This window comes from Narcine bancroftii, chromosome 13 (assembly GCF_036971445.1).
Source record: "Narcine bancroftii isolate sNarBan1 chromosome 13, sNarBan1.hap1, whole genome shotgun sequence".
NCBI classification, from domain to species: domain Eukaryota; kingdom Metazoa; phylum Chordata; class Chondrichthyes; order Torpediniformes; family Narcinidae; genus Narcine; species Narcine bancroftii.
The window spans coordinates 2038750-2053446 of record NC_091481.1 but is presented as its reverse complement, the minus strand read 5'-3'; the positions used below and the strand labels follow the sequence as shown (position 1 = coordinate 2053446).

Genomic DNA, 14697 nt, shown 5'->3' with positions numbered 1-14697 from the left:
AAATCTTCGTCCGCGAAGCCAAGCCAAAGACATATGCAGGACACATGTTTTATCTTTTATAAATAAATATTGGTTTCTACATATGAGAGTCTCGGAGGGTGAATGTGAGCAGTTCCTTGGGTCGTTCAGCATTCCCACTGCCCGTGGGAAGAAGCTGTTCCTCAGCCTGGGGGTGCTGGCTCTGATCCTCCTGGATCTCTTCCCCGACAGGAGCAGCTGAAAGATTTTGTGTGCGTGGTGGAGGGGTCCTCAATGATTTTGCTTGCCTTCTTCAGACAACAATCCTGGAAGATCATGTCGATGGTGGGGAGGGAGATTCCAGTTATCGTTTGAGTGAAGGAACTTTGAGTTGTGAGAACCAGTCATTCCCAGTGCATTACTTAAGAAAATCCTCAGTACAGTTCAACTAAAACATTGGACTCAGACTTCAAATACGTTGACTAAATATTTACTCAGTGCTCTTAGAAAGTGTTCTGTCTGAAGACCAGCAGTGTGTTTGCACAGCAAGTGCTGTGATATCAAGCAGTCTCTCACTCCAGTGTTTGAAACTCATAACAAAGTGAATGGAGACCAACCATCAGTAGTTAATGAGTAGTGACAACCTTGGCAAAATCACACCATAGAACCTTAGGGCAGCACAGGCCATTCAGCCCACAGAGGACATGTTGGCCCTTTCAAGGACAAACCTAGTCAGTCCAATTCCCTTGCCACTGTGTGAGGACAGGGTGCACAAAGGTTTTACATTCACGGTGATCATGAATGGGGCTTGGTCCCAAAAAGAATTATTCATTCTCGCCTTGGATCAGGCCTTATCCGCTGGTCAGTTGGCTTCAGATTGGTTGTGGCTGAGACACAACTGAATGGAGTGTGGTCCAATCAGATTTGAATTGGCTGAGGTCAGGTCAGGTTGGCCTCTGATTGGCCCTAGTTTGTGTCTGGTTTTACTTTTATTCCCAAGAAGATCCCTGGTACAAGAGACCAGACATTTGGACAACAGACTCCTGTCCTTGGAGCTTCATTCTACACGGCAGGGATGACATAAAGAGGATATTGCCATCTTTGGCTACACTTGGAATAAGGCGTATTATTCTGGTCACCCCACTGCAGAAAGGGTGTGGAGGCATTGTAAAGAGGGCACAAGAGATTAACAAGAATGCTGCCTAGATTAGAGGGATGAGCTATCAGGGGAGGTTCGACAAACTGGGGTGGGTTACTCTGGAGTGCCGGAGGCTGAGTAAGATTTGACAAGACTTTATATAAAATTATGAGAAGCACAGATGGGGTAGACAGTCAGGATCCTTTTTCCCTAGAATAAAAATATCATCTATCAGAGAACGTGTTTAAGATGAGGGGACAATGTTTTGGGGAGATGTGTGGGGCAAGTCTACACAGAGAAGTGGGTGCCTGGAATGAGTTGCCAGGAGGTGGTGGAACTTGATACGACAGCAACATTAATGAGCACATAAATGTGAAGTTAATAGAGGGAACAGGCCATGTAGAAGCAGTAAAGTTTCAGTTTATGTTGGGCAGAGAAATAGAGTTGGCCATCACCTTTCACAAGACCATGGCTGATCTGACTATGGATCAGCTCCACTTACCTGCTTTTTCCCCATCTCCCCAAAACCCCCTATTATGTAAACATCTATTGATCCTTGCACAGAGAATTTCACAGATTCATTACTTACTGGGAGAAGAAGTTCCTCCTCATCTCTGTCTTAAATTTTGTTCCATGAATCTTGAGGCTGTGCCCTCTAGTTCTAGTCTCACCTAACAATGGAAACAACTTTCTTGATTCTATCTTCTCCATCCCTTTAATAATTTTATATGGACTTGGCCTGGCTGGTGTTGAGAGAATCCTTCCCAATCAGATTTTTCCTACATGACCAGAACATCACCCACACGCACGTTGTCCCCAAGATGATTGCAGTGAATTGGAGACAGACACCCACCTCTTTGCTGAATGCAGATTCACTAAGACAGTGCGCAGAAGGACGCGAGGGTCCTTGTCACGGTTCATCCCCAGCGGCAACGTGACAAGGGACTCTCTGATCGATGAGCTGTTCCTGGGCACAGACACAGAGTCTGACACGCAGAACTGCTGGAAGACCATTGACTCAGTGAAAGGTGCATGTTGGTCTCCCCGAAGCCTGTTGGTCTTCCAGCGCATGGAGATGTTGGTGGGGGAAATGCTGCCGACTGGCACATTCCAGTTGCAGGAGTACGTGCTGAGGGATGCACTGAGGCTTGGCGCAACCATCACGAGGGCACTGTGGGGAAGGCCCTCGGTCTAGAGTCCTCCCACTACCGGGCACTGAGGGGCTGAGATGGAGGAGAAACAACAAGGTGCCACAGGGGTGGTAATGGTGTAAACAGAATTGAATATAATGACGTACAGTGACAGGTGTATGGATATGAAACGAAGGATTGGAAGAGACTTTAAACCTTTTTCATCTAGTAAATAATTTATTGTGAATAAAGACTACCCTCTGATTTTATGAATGCTCCACGCAGACATGGCTGCCAAAGAGCCTTTTCCTGAGCTGTGCACCATTCCTCGTGGGGAAGATGCAGAAGGTTGGAGTGTTGGCCCCTGCTTACCGACCCCAGCAGCAATCAAATTGGTTGTGCTGTGAACCCACTAATATGACTCTGGAGAAGAATTTCCCAGTTTGGGCAAGTTTGAAAAGGATGTTCTAGTGCACCCATTCCCAACCTTATCTTCCTGTGATCCCCTAAGGACCCTGCTCAACGTTTATGGGCTCCCTTCCCTGTGAAGCAGTCAAGTTTGATTGGTTTCTTTCATACTTCTCTCCAACTGACCTCCACAGGGGCCTGTTGAGAGTGGCTGCTCTATAGAGTTGACTGTTTTGTGCCTTCAATCATGTCCATGCAATTATAGGTTTATTTAAAAGACAGTACAAGCTGATTCTGGCCCATGAAACCATGTCACCCCTTTTACCTGCCACTCCTAGATGGTTTTGGAGGGTGGGAGGAAAATAGAACATCTGGGGAAACCTGGGGGAAACCCGGGGAAAAACAGAGGCTTTCATACCCTGCGTCTCTCCTTGGAATGATCTTGTTCTGAGGATCATATACATCGTGTCCTTAAGTCTGACAGCACAGGAATAAGTCCTTTGGCCCATAAAGTCCATGCTGTCCACAGTCTGTGCCCTTCTACACCATGGAAATTCAAATGTTTGCCCAGATGTTGTGAGAGTCGCTGCCTTCACCGCCCCTCAGGCCCTGTGGTCCAGGCAACAAACAGCCTTGGGATTTTTACTGGATCCCTTCTCAGCTTCAGGGTGAAAGGATCATCATGGGAGTGTAAGCAGAAGGACCTGTTTCTGTGACGTACACCACGACATGTACGCTGACCCTGAACCTGATTGCTCAAGGAAAGGATACCTCATCTGTTGGTCAAGTTTCCATCCATGCCCCTCATAGTGCTGTGTCTCCCGATGGATGGAATCCTTGTTGGGATTTGGGGAGCAGATCTTCAGCCACTGAGAGGAGGATGGGAAGGTGGAAGAGGAGGTTGAGGAAGTCCCTGTTGCTCCTCCCCTTCTGTAGTTACCACAGTGAGATTTGTCACGGTGGTTACAAGGAGAGCGTCCCTCAGATCCCTCCTCCCAGCCCTGTGAGAGTGACGGAGGACTTTAGCTGTCTCCAGCGTGACTCTGCCCAGAATGACCTCCACCCTTGTGGGCGCACAGGTATTAAACCACTGCACCTCCCTCCCCATCTCGATAATGCTGTCCTTGCTCATTAACCCACTTCAGCAATGATCTACTATGTAGCAAGTACCGAGGTGTGTCGAGGAGGAGGGGAGGGTCAAAAGGCTTCCCAAAATTCCCGAAGCTCTGCCGCCCAATAATCAATAACCATGTTGGGAGGTTGTCAACTACTCCATAAACAGGAGCCGTAACTGACACTTGTGAGTACATTGTGCCTTTAACATGCCTCTCCAAACCTGATCAATTTTTACATCCCCTGCATGGCCCCAATTCAACTCAAGAGAAAAAACTAACACACTGCCTCTGTCACACACTCCTCATGACCCCAACATCCTGCCTTGGGATTGCAGCAGCTGAAAGTGTATTGGTCGGAAAACTCGAAAATCTGCTGAAACCGTGGTTGAAGTAAAAGCACACGATGCTGGAGAAACTCAGCTGGTCAAACAATGTCCTTTCTATAGCAAAGATAAAAATACAGAACCGATGTTTCGGACTTGAGCCCTTCATTAAGGTATGGGAAAATGTCAGTAGGCGTCCGACAAAAGAGTGGGGGGGGGGGTGGGAGGGGTGGTCTCAAAGGCTGAAGGTGAGAGGTAGAGAAGGGAGGGAGGGGACAGTAGCGATCAAGGGGAGGAGGGAAGGCTGGATGAAGGGAGGAGGAAGGAGAGCTGGAAAGGGGAAGGGAAGGGGGGGGAGAAACCGGAAATGTCGATGTTAACGCCATCTGGCTGGAGGTATCCCAAACGGAAAGTAAGGTGTTGTTCCTCCAATTTGCGGATGGTCTTGGTGGGATGGTATATAAGGCCATGGACAGACATGTAAGTGTGGGAGGGTGACACAGACTGAAATGGTTGGCTACTGGGAGATCTCGGTCACTGGTGTGGACGCAGAGAAAGCCACAAAGGGACACCAGATGCAGTAAATCAGTCTGGTAGATACACTAGTGAAATGTTGCTTCACTTGAAAGGCCTGTATGGGGCACTGGACTGTGGTGAGGGGGGAGGTGTGGGCACAAGTATTGCACCTCCTGCAGCCTCCGCAGTTCCAGAGAGGCGATTGGTGGGGAGGGAAGAGTGCATGAGGGAATCATGGAAGGAGCGTTCCCTACAGAAGGCAGAGAGGGGAGGAGAGGGGAAGACGTGTCTGGTGGTGGAATCCTGTAGTAAAAAAGCTGGAAATTCCGACGGATGATGTGTTGGATGCGGAGGCTGGTGGGGGGGGGGGGGGGCGGGGGAGTAGGTAAGGATGAGGGGGATTCTATGTTGGTTGTGGTGTCTGGGGGCAGTGGGGGCCATGGCAGATAAGTGGGAAATGGAGGAGATGCGGGTGAGGCCTGAGTTGCTGGTGGTGGAGGGGAAGCCACATTTGTGGAAGAAGGCAGACATTTTGGAAGCTCTGGATTGAAAGATCTCATCTTGGGAGCAGGTGTGGCGGAGAGGGAGACATTGAGAACAGGGGATGGAGTCCTTGCAGGGGGGGTGTATTGGACTCTCTCCCTGATACTTTATCTATTTTCAATTCAGTGGATTAGAGGCTTGATGAAAACGGGAGCATAGACTGGACAAACTCCCAGGGTCAGAGAACTGGCATGTTTAATCAGTATATCTTCTACATGAAAGCATTGGCAGGACAAAAAAATCTTCAAGTGTCTGTCATTTTAATACCTTTGTATTGTTATTGCTGGAATACAAAGTCCCAGCAATAAGGGGTAAAATTCCCTTCAGTCCCAACCTTCCAGTGCAGTTAGTGCTATGGCTTTGCTGCAGCCCTCAACAAGACATGGTTAGATGCTTTGGCAAGCTTCGCTTTTAAACATTTAATTGTTTTCTATCCATCAAAGAACTTTCACCTGCAACTGTATTCAGATCACATAATAAACATTGCAACAGTACAAGCCAGGCGAGGCCCAGGCTTTCAGACTGAATCCCGCTTCCTGCACCCCAGTTGCAGGAATCTACGCACAGTCCTCAAGCTGAAAGAAATGGCAGTCCCACGAGAATGTTACGCTGCCATAGAAACACAGTCTTTCTGTCTCTCTCTCACACACACACTCTCTCACACACGCATACACACACTCTCTCACACGCACACACTCTCTCTCTCTCACACGCACACACATACTCTCTCTCACACACTCTCTCACACACTCTCTCTCTCACTCTCACACACACACACACACACACACACACACACACACACAGCAGAGCAAAGCTCTTGGGAACAGCGACCAGCATTCAACAACGTGAAGTGATATCTTACTAACATACCATCGGCAGCAGCCGCCTCCTGCGGGCTCTCTCAGGCTGGATGGAGTTCTGGACAGCTCATGAGCAGAGAGAACACAAATGAATGGGAAGCGATTGGGGGAAGGGAGCTGGGAAAGCAACACAGAGAAGGAAGGGGGAGGGAGAGAGAGAGAGAGGGGTGGGGGAAGAAATGAGGGGGTGAGGAGGAGGAAAGGGGAGAGAGGAGTGGGGAGACAGGAAGAAGGATGAGTGGAGAAGGGGAGGGAGAGATAGGAGATGGGAGAGAGGAGGGGTAGATGGAGGAGGAGAGAGAGGAGAGAGGGGGAGAAGGAGGGGGAGGTGGAGGAGTCTGTCATCCTTCAGCTCTTCCTAGTTCACCCATCCCCTACTGACACTGTCCCAGCCCTCTCTCCCTGTCCTGATTGCACTGATTATCCTCTCCTCTGTGCTCTCAGTCTTGGTGCAGGGCTCCAGCCGGAAACGTTGACCATTATTTCTCTCCCAATGATGCTGTGTGACCTGCTGAGTTCCTCCAGCAGATTGTTTTTTTTAAATCACTATTGCTCCACTCTGCCGATCTTTGTGCATTCCCATCATGCCTCTCACACCCACATCCAAATCATTCACGTCTCTTACAAACAACGGACCCAGCGCTGATGAACACTTCTCATTACAGGCATCCGATCCCAAATAAAGTTCAAAGTTCAGATTGACTGTCAGAGCACATACAACCCTGAGGTTCTTTTTCCTGCGGGCCGGGCAAAATTTCTACTTATTGGTAGAGCAAAAAAAAACCGTGCTCAAGAAAAGATTACATAGACAAAGGAGAGAAATGTGAAGAAACTGAGTGTGAAATGCAGAGAAAAAATAAATCTTCAGTCATAAATAATGTTTAGGTAAGAGAGGTTAAACTGCCAAGCTAATTGTGGGGCAGTCAGATCACTGTGAGGGATGGGAACTGCTCCGGCCAAGACTGCAAGAAACTGCAGAGGGTTGTGAACGCAGCTTCAACCATCACACCCCACCCTTGCCCCCCCCCCCCCCCCCCCCATCGACTCTGTCTATTCCTCTCACTGCCTCAGGAAAGCTGCCAATCTCTTCTCGTCTCTCCTACCCCCATCCATTGGGAAGTGGCTTTGAAAACACGAATGTCCAGATTCAACCACAGTTTCTCTCCTGCTGTTAGCAGGCTCTTAATGGACATCACGTGCTGGCATAAAATGATGCCCTTGCCCTGTACTTTTCTCCATACCCTGTACTATTTGACTTATTGTAACACGCCCCCCCCCCCCCCCGAACAATACTGTTCATTAAATTATTATTACACGACCAGCTGCATGAGTTGACTTGCCTGGATAGCGCTCAAAAGAAAGATCTTTACATGTGACATTAAAACAATTCATGATGATGCCTGTGTACTGCTTCAATATCTCATCTGAATGATGTTTCCTCTGACAATGCAGGGATTCCTCAGCACCATGTTTAAAAAATAAAGCCATTCTGCCCGAGCAGCTGTAATGGCAGCACTGCCGCGGAGGGAGGGGAGTGGAGACCCAGCGCTCCTGCACAGGACTCTGTTGCCTGGTCCTCATGCCGACTGACCTGTGCAGGCTTCAAACAGTCTGTTAAAGGAGCCAATGGTGCTTTTTTTAATCCTGCAACCACGGGATCTGTGCCCAAGATGGTGCTGCCTGTACTGGGCAGTGTACCATGAGAGGTTGCAGACTCCAGAGGAGTAGTGGACCAGAGCAGGGCACCAGTAATGAGGAGAAAGCCCCGCCTCTCCCCCCGTTGAGAAAAAGACTACTGTATGGGGTGGTGACCACGGCGGCGGACCAGTTAAGCGGCTCAATGGTTGAAGGACCTACACAGGCTGCGGGCTGCTGTAGACTGGCTCATATGGAACCAGGTAACAGAGCTGGGATTCGAGAGGGGGCTGAGGGCAAAAAGGGCTCTCAAAGGATCTCAGGCGCTGAAGGATTCTTGACTGTAACGGAGGTTGGGATCTGGAGCTCGGGGGGCCGATGGATCGAACAGGAGTTAGTGCAGCTTCAGAGGCTGTGGGAGCCCTGGAGGCAAATCCACGGACACTCAGTGACTCTGAAGGGATTCTCTTTTGCTTCTCCTTCTCCTATTGTTAGGAGCGTTGGGTGATGGTCACGGTGACTTACAAAATCAAGAATCAGACAAAACTTGAAGTTTATATTTTAATGTAATATTACCTAACAATAGAAGGAACCTTGAACCTTTGCGTCTCTGCAATGTTCGCCTGATCTCCAGCCAGTGTGGTGATTGTACTGAGAGCTGTACCTGGGTTATGGAGGAAGAAAACATTCCAGACAGCTCCGAGCCTCTGATTGACGTCCCTGGGAAGTACACGCGTGTTGGTGTTGGGTATGGACTGATTACTCTCCCTGGTTACAGATCTTCAGAGAGCACCTTGCCCAGTCCCAGGGTGAGATCAGTGAAGACTGAGATCCTCAGTGGCATCCCAACTCTCCAAAAACCGTCTGCCTTTTACATCCCTCGTGACCCAAGAGAGGCAAGGAAGTCCCTCAAATCTGCTCCCGTGCATTTCCACCTTCTTGTATTATTCCAAACTGAACCTGGTTTCATTAGATTTTTTTAAAATGTAGACATACAGCCCGATAACAGGCCCTTTGGCCCACGAGCCCGTGCTGCCCCAATTACAGCCAGTTAACTTGCAACCCCTATACATTTTGAACGGTGGGAGGAAACTGGAGCACCCAGAGGAAAACCACAAAGACACAGGGAGAACGTACAAACTCCTTACAGACAACGCGAGATTTGAACCCGAGTCGCTGGTACTGCACTATCCATGACAATAACCGTGCCGTTTTAATGTTGTCACTCTGGTAACCGTGTTTTCCATATATATAGCTGAACTGATGATTGCATACATTAGCATAACCGCTATATTCAATCTCCAATGTTACATTAAGCAGATGGATAAATTACACTCACACGGAATAATTTTACCCAAGTGGCAAGGAACGTCAATATCCAGACAACCAGCACCAGAACAAAACAGGTTCAAGTATGAAGGAAACATCCACAACCGCTTTGACCTCACTTCAACTGTGCTGTTAAATGCTTACATTTATTGGGGATATAAATGTGCTTCAGTGAAAAACAAGAGCCAATGAGAATGGAAACCAGAAAAAGGAAAAGTGGCTTTCTCTGAAAAAATTAAATCTTTAGCATGCTGAGAGGTTTTTGTTTTTTCAGACATACAACACGGTAACAGACCCTTTCGGTCCATGAACCTGTGCTGCCCAGTTACACCTTTTAACCTACAACCCCTGGTGCATTTTGAACAGTGGGTGGAAAGCAGAGTGCCCGGAGGAAACCTACGCAGTCAGAGGGAGAACGTACAAACTCTTCACAGACAGCGCAGGATTTGAACCTGCGTCGCTGGCGCTGTAATGGGTTGTCCACAGTTAGGACAAGGCGGATGATTCAACAGAAGTGAGATGGGGAATAATGCCTCTAGATAGCAAGTGTCTGGGGTATGGGAACCACGGCCGGGCTGGGATTCAATTTCAGTGTACAAAAGTGCCTGAGATTTACAGTCCCATGGATAACAGCTGCATGGACTGGGTGGGCTGAATAGCCTCCTTCTGTGTTGCAGTCGTTAAGGAGCAGTGGCATAGCCTGCCCAGGTCCTGGGGACATCCTTGCGAGCAATGAAGCCCGTGAAGAAACCGACAGAGGGGTTCCTTTGCCGTGATAACTGAGGCAAGAATGACATCTGCAAACTCTCTCACACAAAGCACAGCTTCAAAGTGTAAATGACAAAGCATTCATCTGACAATTCCACTTCCTATGTCCCTGCACCTCTTCCTTTAATTGACCTGATGTCAACCACCATTACACCAAACAATTCTGAGGTCATTGGTTTATTTTTATTCACTCCAATGGCAACTTCCCAGAGACTCCGGCTGCAGGAAACATATTCAGGAACATTATTTGCTTTCACAGACTAATGATCCTTTCCATATTGACAGAACAAAAAAGAATCTGTGGAATTTACGTTCAGTCTCCACCGAGTGACAACTAATGTACTGGAAACCATATGTATCTTTGCTGTGGGCCTCTGTCCTGAGGGTAAAATTATTCCCATCTTTCTACCGTTAAGTTTCTACAAAAGGAAATGAACAGAACAATGGCAGAAAGAATTTTAGCTCACTGCACTCGTGACCACAGATCTGTACAGCATCCAAAGCTCTGCAACAACATGCCCAAATTCACCTTTCCTTCCCCTCTCCATTTCCCAAATTCTTCAACCAGAACCACTAACAATTTTATCCAGGTTATACAAGAATATCTCCAGATGCTGGCATCCAACCCAGTGCAAAGGTGCTGGAGAAACTCAGTGGGTCACACAGCACCCAGGGATGATAAAGGGTAACCAACACTTTGTCAGGTCACTCTTACTTTGCTGTCTACTGGCTCAGTTGGTAACCACAATTCCTACAATCATGGCCACATTTTGTTGGCTGTTACAGATTTCAGACATTGCAAAATGTTCAACAAAAATTTTCTATTTTAACAATCTGTCCCCAAAAATCCCAAACACCAATCAGGTGAGGAGAAGTCTATAATTCTTAAACAAGATTGGCCAAATGTGAGGGCAGGTTCACAGATGACATCGTCGAGGGCAGGATCCCAGAATGGAGCTCAGAAAGGAGGTGGAGGCTTGGTGCCAGGACACCACCTCCCCCTCACTGTCAGCACAGCCAGGGAGATGTCATTGACCTTCAGAGGAGAGGCGGAACTCACTTCCTGGTCCACATCACCTGACCTGAGGCAGAAATAGTAGACATTTTGGTGTAAATGTCTCCAGTGACCAGTTCTGGTCCACCCACGTCGATGCAATGATCAGGAAAGCACACCAGGGCCTCTACTTCCTCAATCAAAATTGGCATATCAAAAACCTCTGCAGAGGCACTGCTGAGAGCATCCTGCCGGGGTGCGTCACCGTGTGGGACGGGAACTGCTCTGCCCTCGACTGCAAGAAAGTGCAGAGGGTTGTGAGCGTGGCTCAGTCCATCCCACATCACCTTCCCTCCATCAACTCCATCACACACCCTCTCCCCTCCAGCAATTCCATTGCACACCCCCTTCCCTCCATCGATTCCAACATACACTCCCCTCCATCAACTCCATGACACACTCCCCTCCCTTCCATCGATTCCATCACACACTCCCCTCCCCTCCATCGACTCCATCACACACTCCCCTCCCCTCCATCGACTCCATCACACACTCCCTTCCTAACCATCGATTCCATCACATACACACACACACACCCTCATTAACTCCATCTATAACTCCGGTGCCTTGGAAAAGCAGCCAACATGTTAAAAACTCATCCCACCCCGTCCACACTCTCTTCATCCTGTCAGGAAGAAGATTCACAAAGACTGTCCCCTGGAGCGTAGAGATTGATGGAAATTTGGTAGAGGTATACAAAATTATGATGGATACAGGGTGGATGCGATACAAACCAGAGGACATAAGGGGAAAAGTTTAGGGGGAACTTCTTCACACAGAGAATGGTGGGAGTGTGGAACGAGCTGCCAGCTGAAGTGGGGAATGTAGGCTCAATTTTAACATTTAGAAAGAATTTGGAAAGGTACATGGATGGGAGATGTAGGAAGGGCTATGGACTGGGTGGGACTAGACAGAAGAATCGTTCATCACAGGCTGGAAGGGCCGAAGTGCTGGTTTTCTGTGCTGTAATGTTCTATGGTTTTAAACCTTCCAATGTGAATGAATTATTTATTGCTGCCCATATTGAGAAACATTGAAAAACTTTGTTTTATGTGCTATCCAGGCAAGCCAACTCACACAATGCAAAAACAAATAAATGAGACCACAATGTCAAACAGAGAAAAGTACAAAGACATAGAGCAGTTGGATCACCCAAGGGCAGAGAAGGCAGCAGATCCAAGTGATGGTATATCTGCTGGGGTGTTGTTCGTGACCAAGCAGTTCACACTGTTAGGTGTGATGCACCAACAGGCTTAAACATTCTTTTTGTGCATGGAGAAATGAAGGCCATTATCTTTTGTCAGTGTGAGAATCCATTTAGTTATCTGATAACAGCAGGAAAGAATCCGGACGTTTGCGTTTTCCAGCTCAGGCTCTTTCTCCCCATTGGAAGGGAGGACAAGAGGGGGAGATCGTGACAGGGTGGGTCCTTTAATATTTCAGCAGTTCTCCCTGCCGGTAACATTCCCCAATCTCTGGATGGAGACCTCAGGTTCAAGGTTTTAGGAGATATCTTCATGTGATACTTACAAACAGCTCAGCAAAGTTTGAAACATTTTCTTTTTTGTGTAAAAATGAATTCCCAGAACATGACATTGGCTTGGTGAAACTTTTCCCTCCCCCCCATCTCCAGTGCAAGGGGAACAATGCCATTAATTCTTGCAAGTTAATAAGTAATAACAAATACCTCATAAAGGAAGCATGGCTGTAATTACATCTGGAACATTCCACTGGCCAGAGCCCTGAGCCTGATTACAATTTCCCCGATCTGAGTGAAGCTCTGTGGGCTGAAATGGGAAGGGGCTGATTTAAAAGGCCATTGCCTTCATTCTAAAGGACAGTGAAGAGGAAGGGAATCCAAAGAAGATCGAGTACTCCGTAAGTTCATTGAGACACCGGATCAATACAACTTACTCTCCAACACCATCGATTAATTAGGAAAAGAAAGATGCCTCATCTACACTTTCCATTGAAGATTCGGCACATTATTGTAAACTTTGGGAAATCTGGATTAAGTTGCCACGGGCAGCTCCTGGCAAGTTACATTCTGGGAAAGAAAGACTTGCATTTGCAAAGCACCTCAGGCCATCTCACTGACAACAATGGCATTTAAGGGACAACGACTCCATCCTCGGATTCACCGAGGACACCACATTAGTGGGCCGGGTATCAAATAATGAGTCAGATACAGGAAAGAGGTTGCACGCCTGGCAACGTGGTGCCAAAGTGACAACCTCTCTCTCAATGTCAATAAGACAAGGGAGATGATAACTACTGTCAGGACAGGGCAGATTCCACACCGCCATCCACATCAGTGGCATCGAGATCAGAAGAGTTGTGAGCTTCAAGTTAATCTCCAATGGCCTGACCTGCGACATGAGGGTCAAGAAAGTGCAGCCATGCCTCTACTTTCGTAAGAAGGGAAGCACGGTTAGTGTAACGGTTAGCACAACATTATCACAGCGCCAGCGACCTGGGATCGAATCCCACACTATCTGTGAGGAGTTTGGATGATCTCCCTGTGCCTATGTGGGTTTTCTCCAGGGGCTCCGGTTTCCTCCCACCATCCAAAACATACAGGGGTTGTGGGTAACTGGAATATTCAGGTGGCACAGCTTGTGGCCAAGGAGGGCCTGTTACTGACTGAGGAAGTTTGGCATGTTCATCCTGTCCCTTCTACATAATCCTATACTATGTAAATAATGCTCTTTACTCTGCTATATGAATGTTAGAGAGCTAACCTACCATACTGCTTGCAAAAGAACCCTTCTCACTGTACTACTGATAAGTAGAAATTCTGCCTGGCCCGCAAGAAATGGAATCTCACAATTGTATGCGATGTCATATATGTACTCAGATAATAAATCTGAACTTTGCATACAACTTATATACTCATACACGTTCGCACACCTATGTACATACATGCAGACAACATGCATGCACGCACACACGTACACATACCTCTGCAAGGCTGCACTGGGCTTCATGAATTAAGACCCACACTGCTCCACAAAGGACTAGAAAGTTACAATCTGAATGCCCATTGTAGAGGGGAGGGAGGGAGGGAGGGGTTACATTATGGATAGAGATAAAAATGTAATCATCTTCCCAGTGCCTGATTGATTGGACACTTCCTACTGCTATGGCATTTTACAGCTATCATGTGTCCCTTTGTTCATCTCTTTCTGTAACTGTCAGTAAAGTATCAAGCAGAAGCTTTATCACCACCATAAACTTGGACTCGCCCGATCAAGGATGTTCCCTTTGTCCTATTCATTCATTCTCCACTCCCCACTGTCACTTAAAACCAATTTACTTTCTTATGAGGGGTATTCACTTTATTAATTCAAGGGATCTGGGATTTGCAGGCCGAGCGAGCAGTTAATTGTCCATCCCTTTCTGCCCTTGAGGTAGTGCTGAGCTGCTTTCTTGAACTGCTGCAATCCTTAAGGTGTGAGTACACCCAGAACATTGGCTCCCTTCCCACAGATACTGCATTGATTTAGCACTGTGAATGATGTCAATGTTAAACAGATGCCTGTGGTCTTCAGGTGAACGATGAAAGTTCCCAGTAATAGTATTTCAAAGGGTATGGGTTGAGTGTAGATCAGTGGAGTTAGGGGAAGAAAGTGATCGGCATGGACTAGAAGGACCAAGTTGACCTGTTTCTGTGAAGTAATTGTTAAATGGTTATATGAAAGTCATTAGAATTCTCCATCGCAAGAATCTGTCGAATTTTCCAAGACACATGCAGAACATTTAATTTCCACTGCAGCCAATTTCAAAATGGCCTCGTTGTGGAAACGGTGCGGAGGAGATTTACCAGGACGTTGCCTGAATTGGAGAACGAGTCTCATGACGCAAAGTTAACAGAGCCGGGGCTTTTCTCTTTGGAGTGTAGAAGGATGAAAGGACACTTA

General features: G+C 47.5%; 1 protein-coding gene across 6 annotated transcripts in view; it reads right to left on the bottom strand.

Annotated features, from left to right (window-relative positions):
- Positions 1-14697, bottom strand: part of frmd4a (FERM domain containing 4A) — a 371653-nt gene that overhangs the window by 194084 nt on the left and 162872 nt on the right. The window contains exon 1 of one of the 6 annotated variants that reach the window (XM_069907583.1): positions 6002-6072. The exons of the other annotated variants lie outside the window; for them this stretch is intronic. Within the exon in view, the coding sequence (XP_069763684.1) occupies positions 6002-6004 (3 nt within the window). The 5' untranslated portion in view covers positions 6005-6072. Of the gene's footprint in view, positions 1-6001; positions 6073-14697 lie in introns of those variants that run through there. 6 annotated transcript variants of the gene reach the window in all.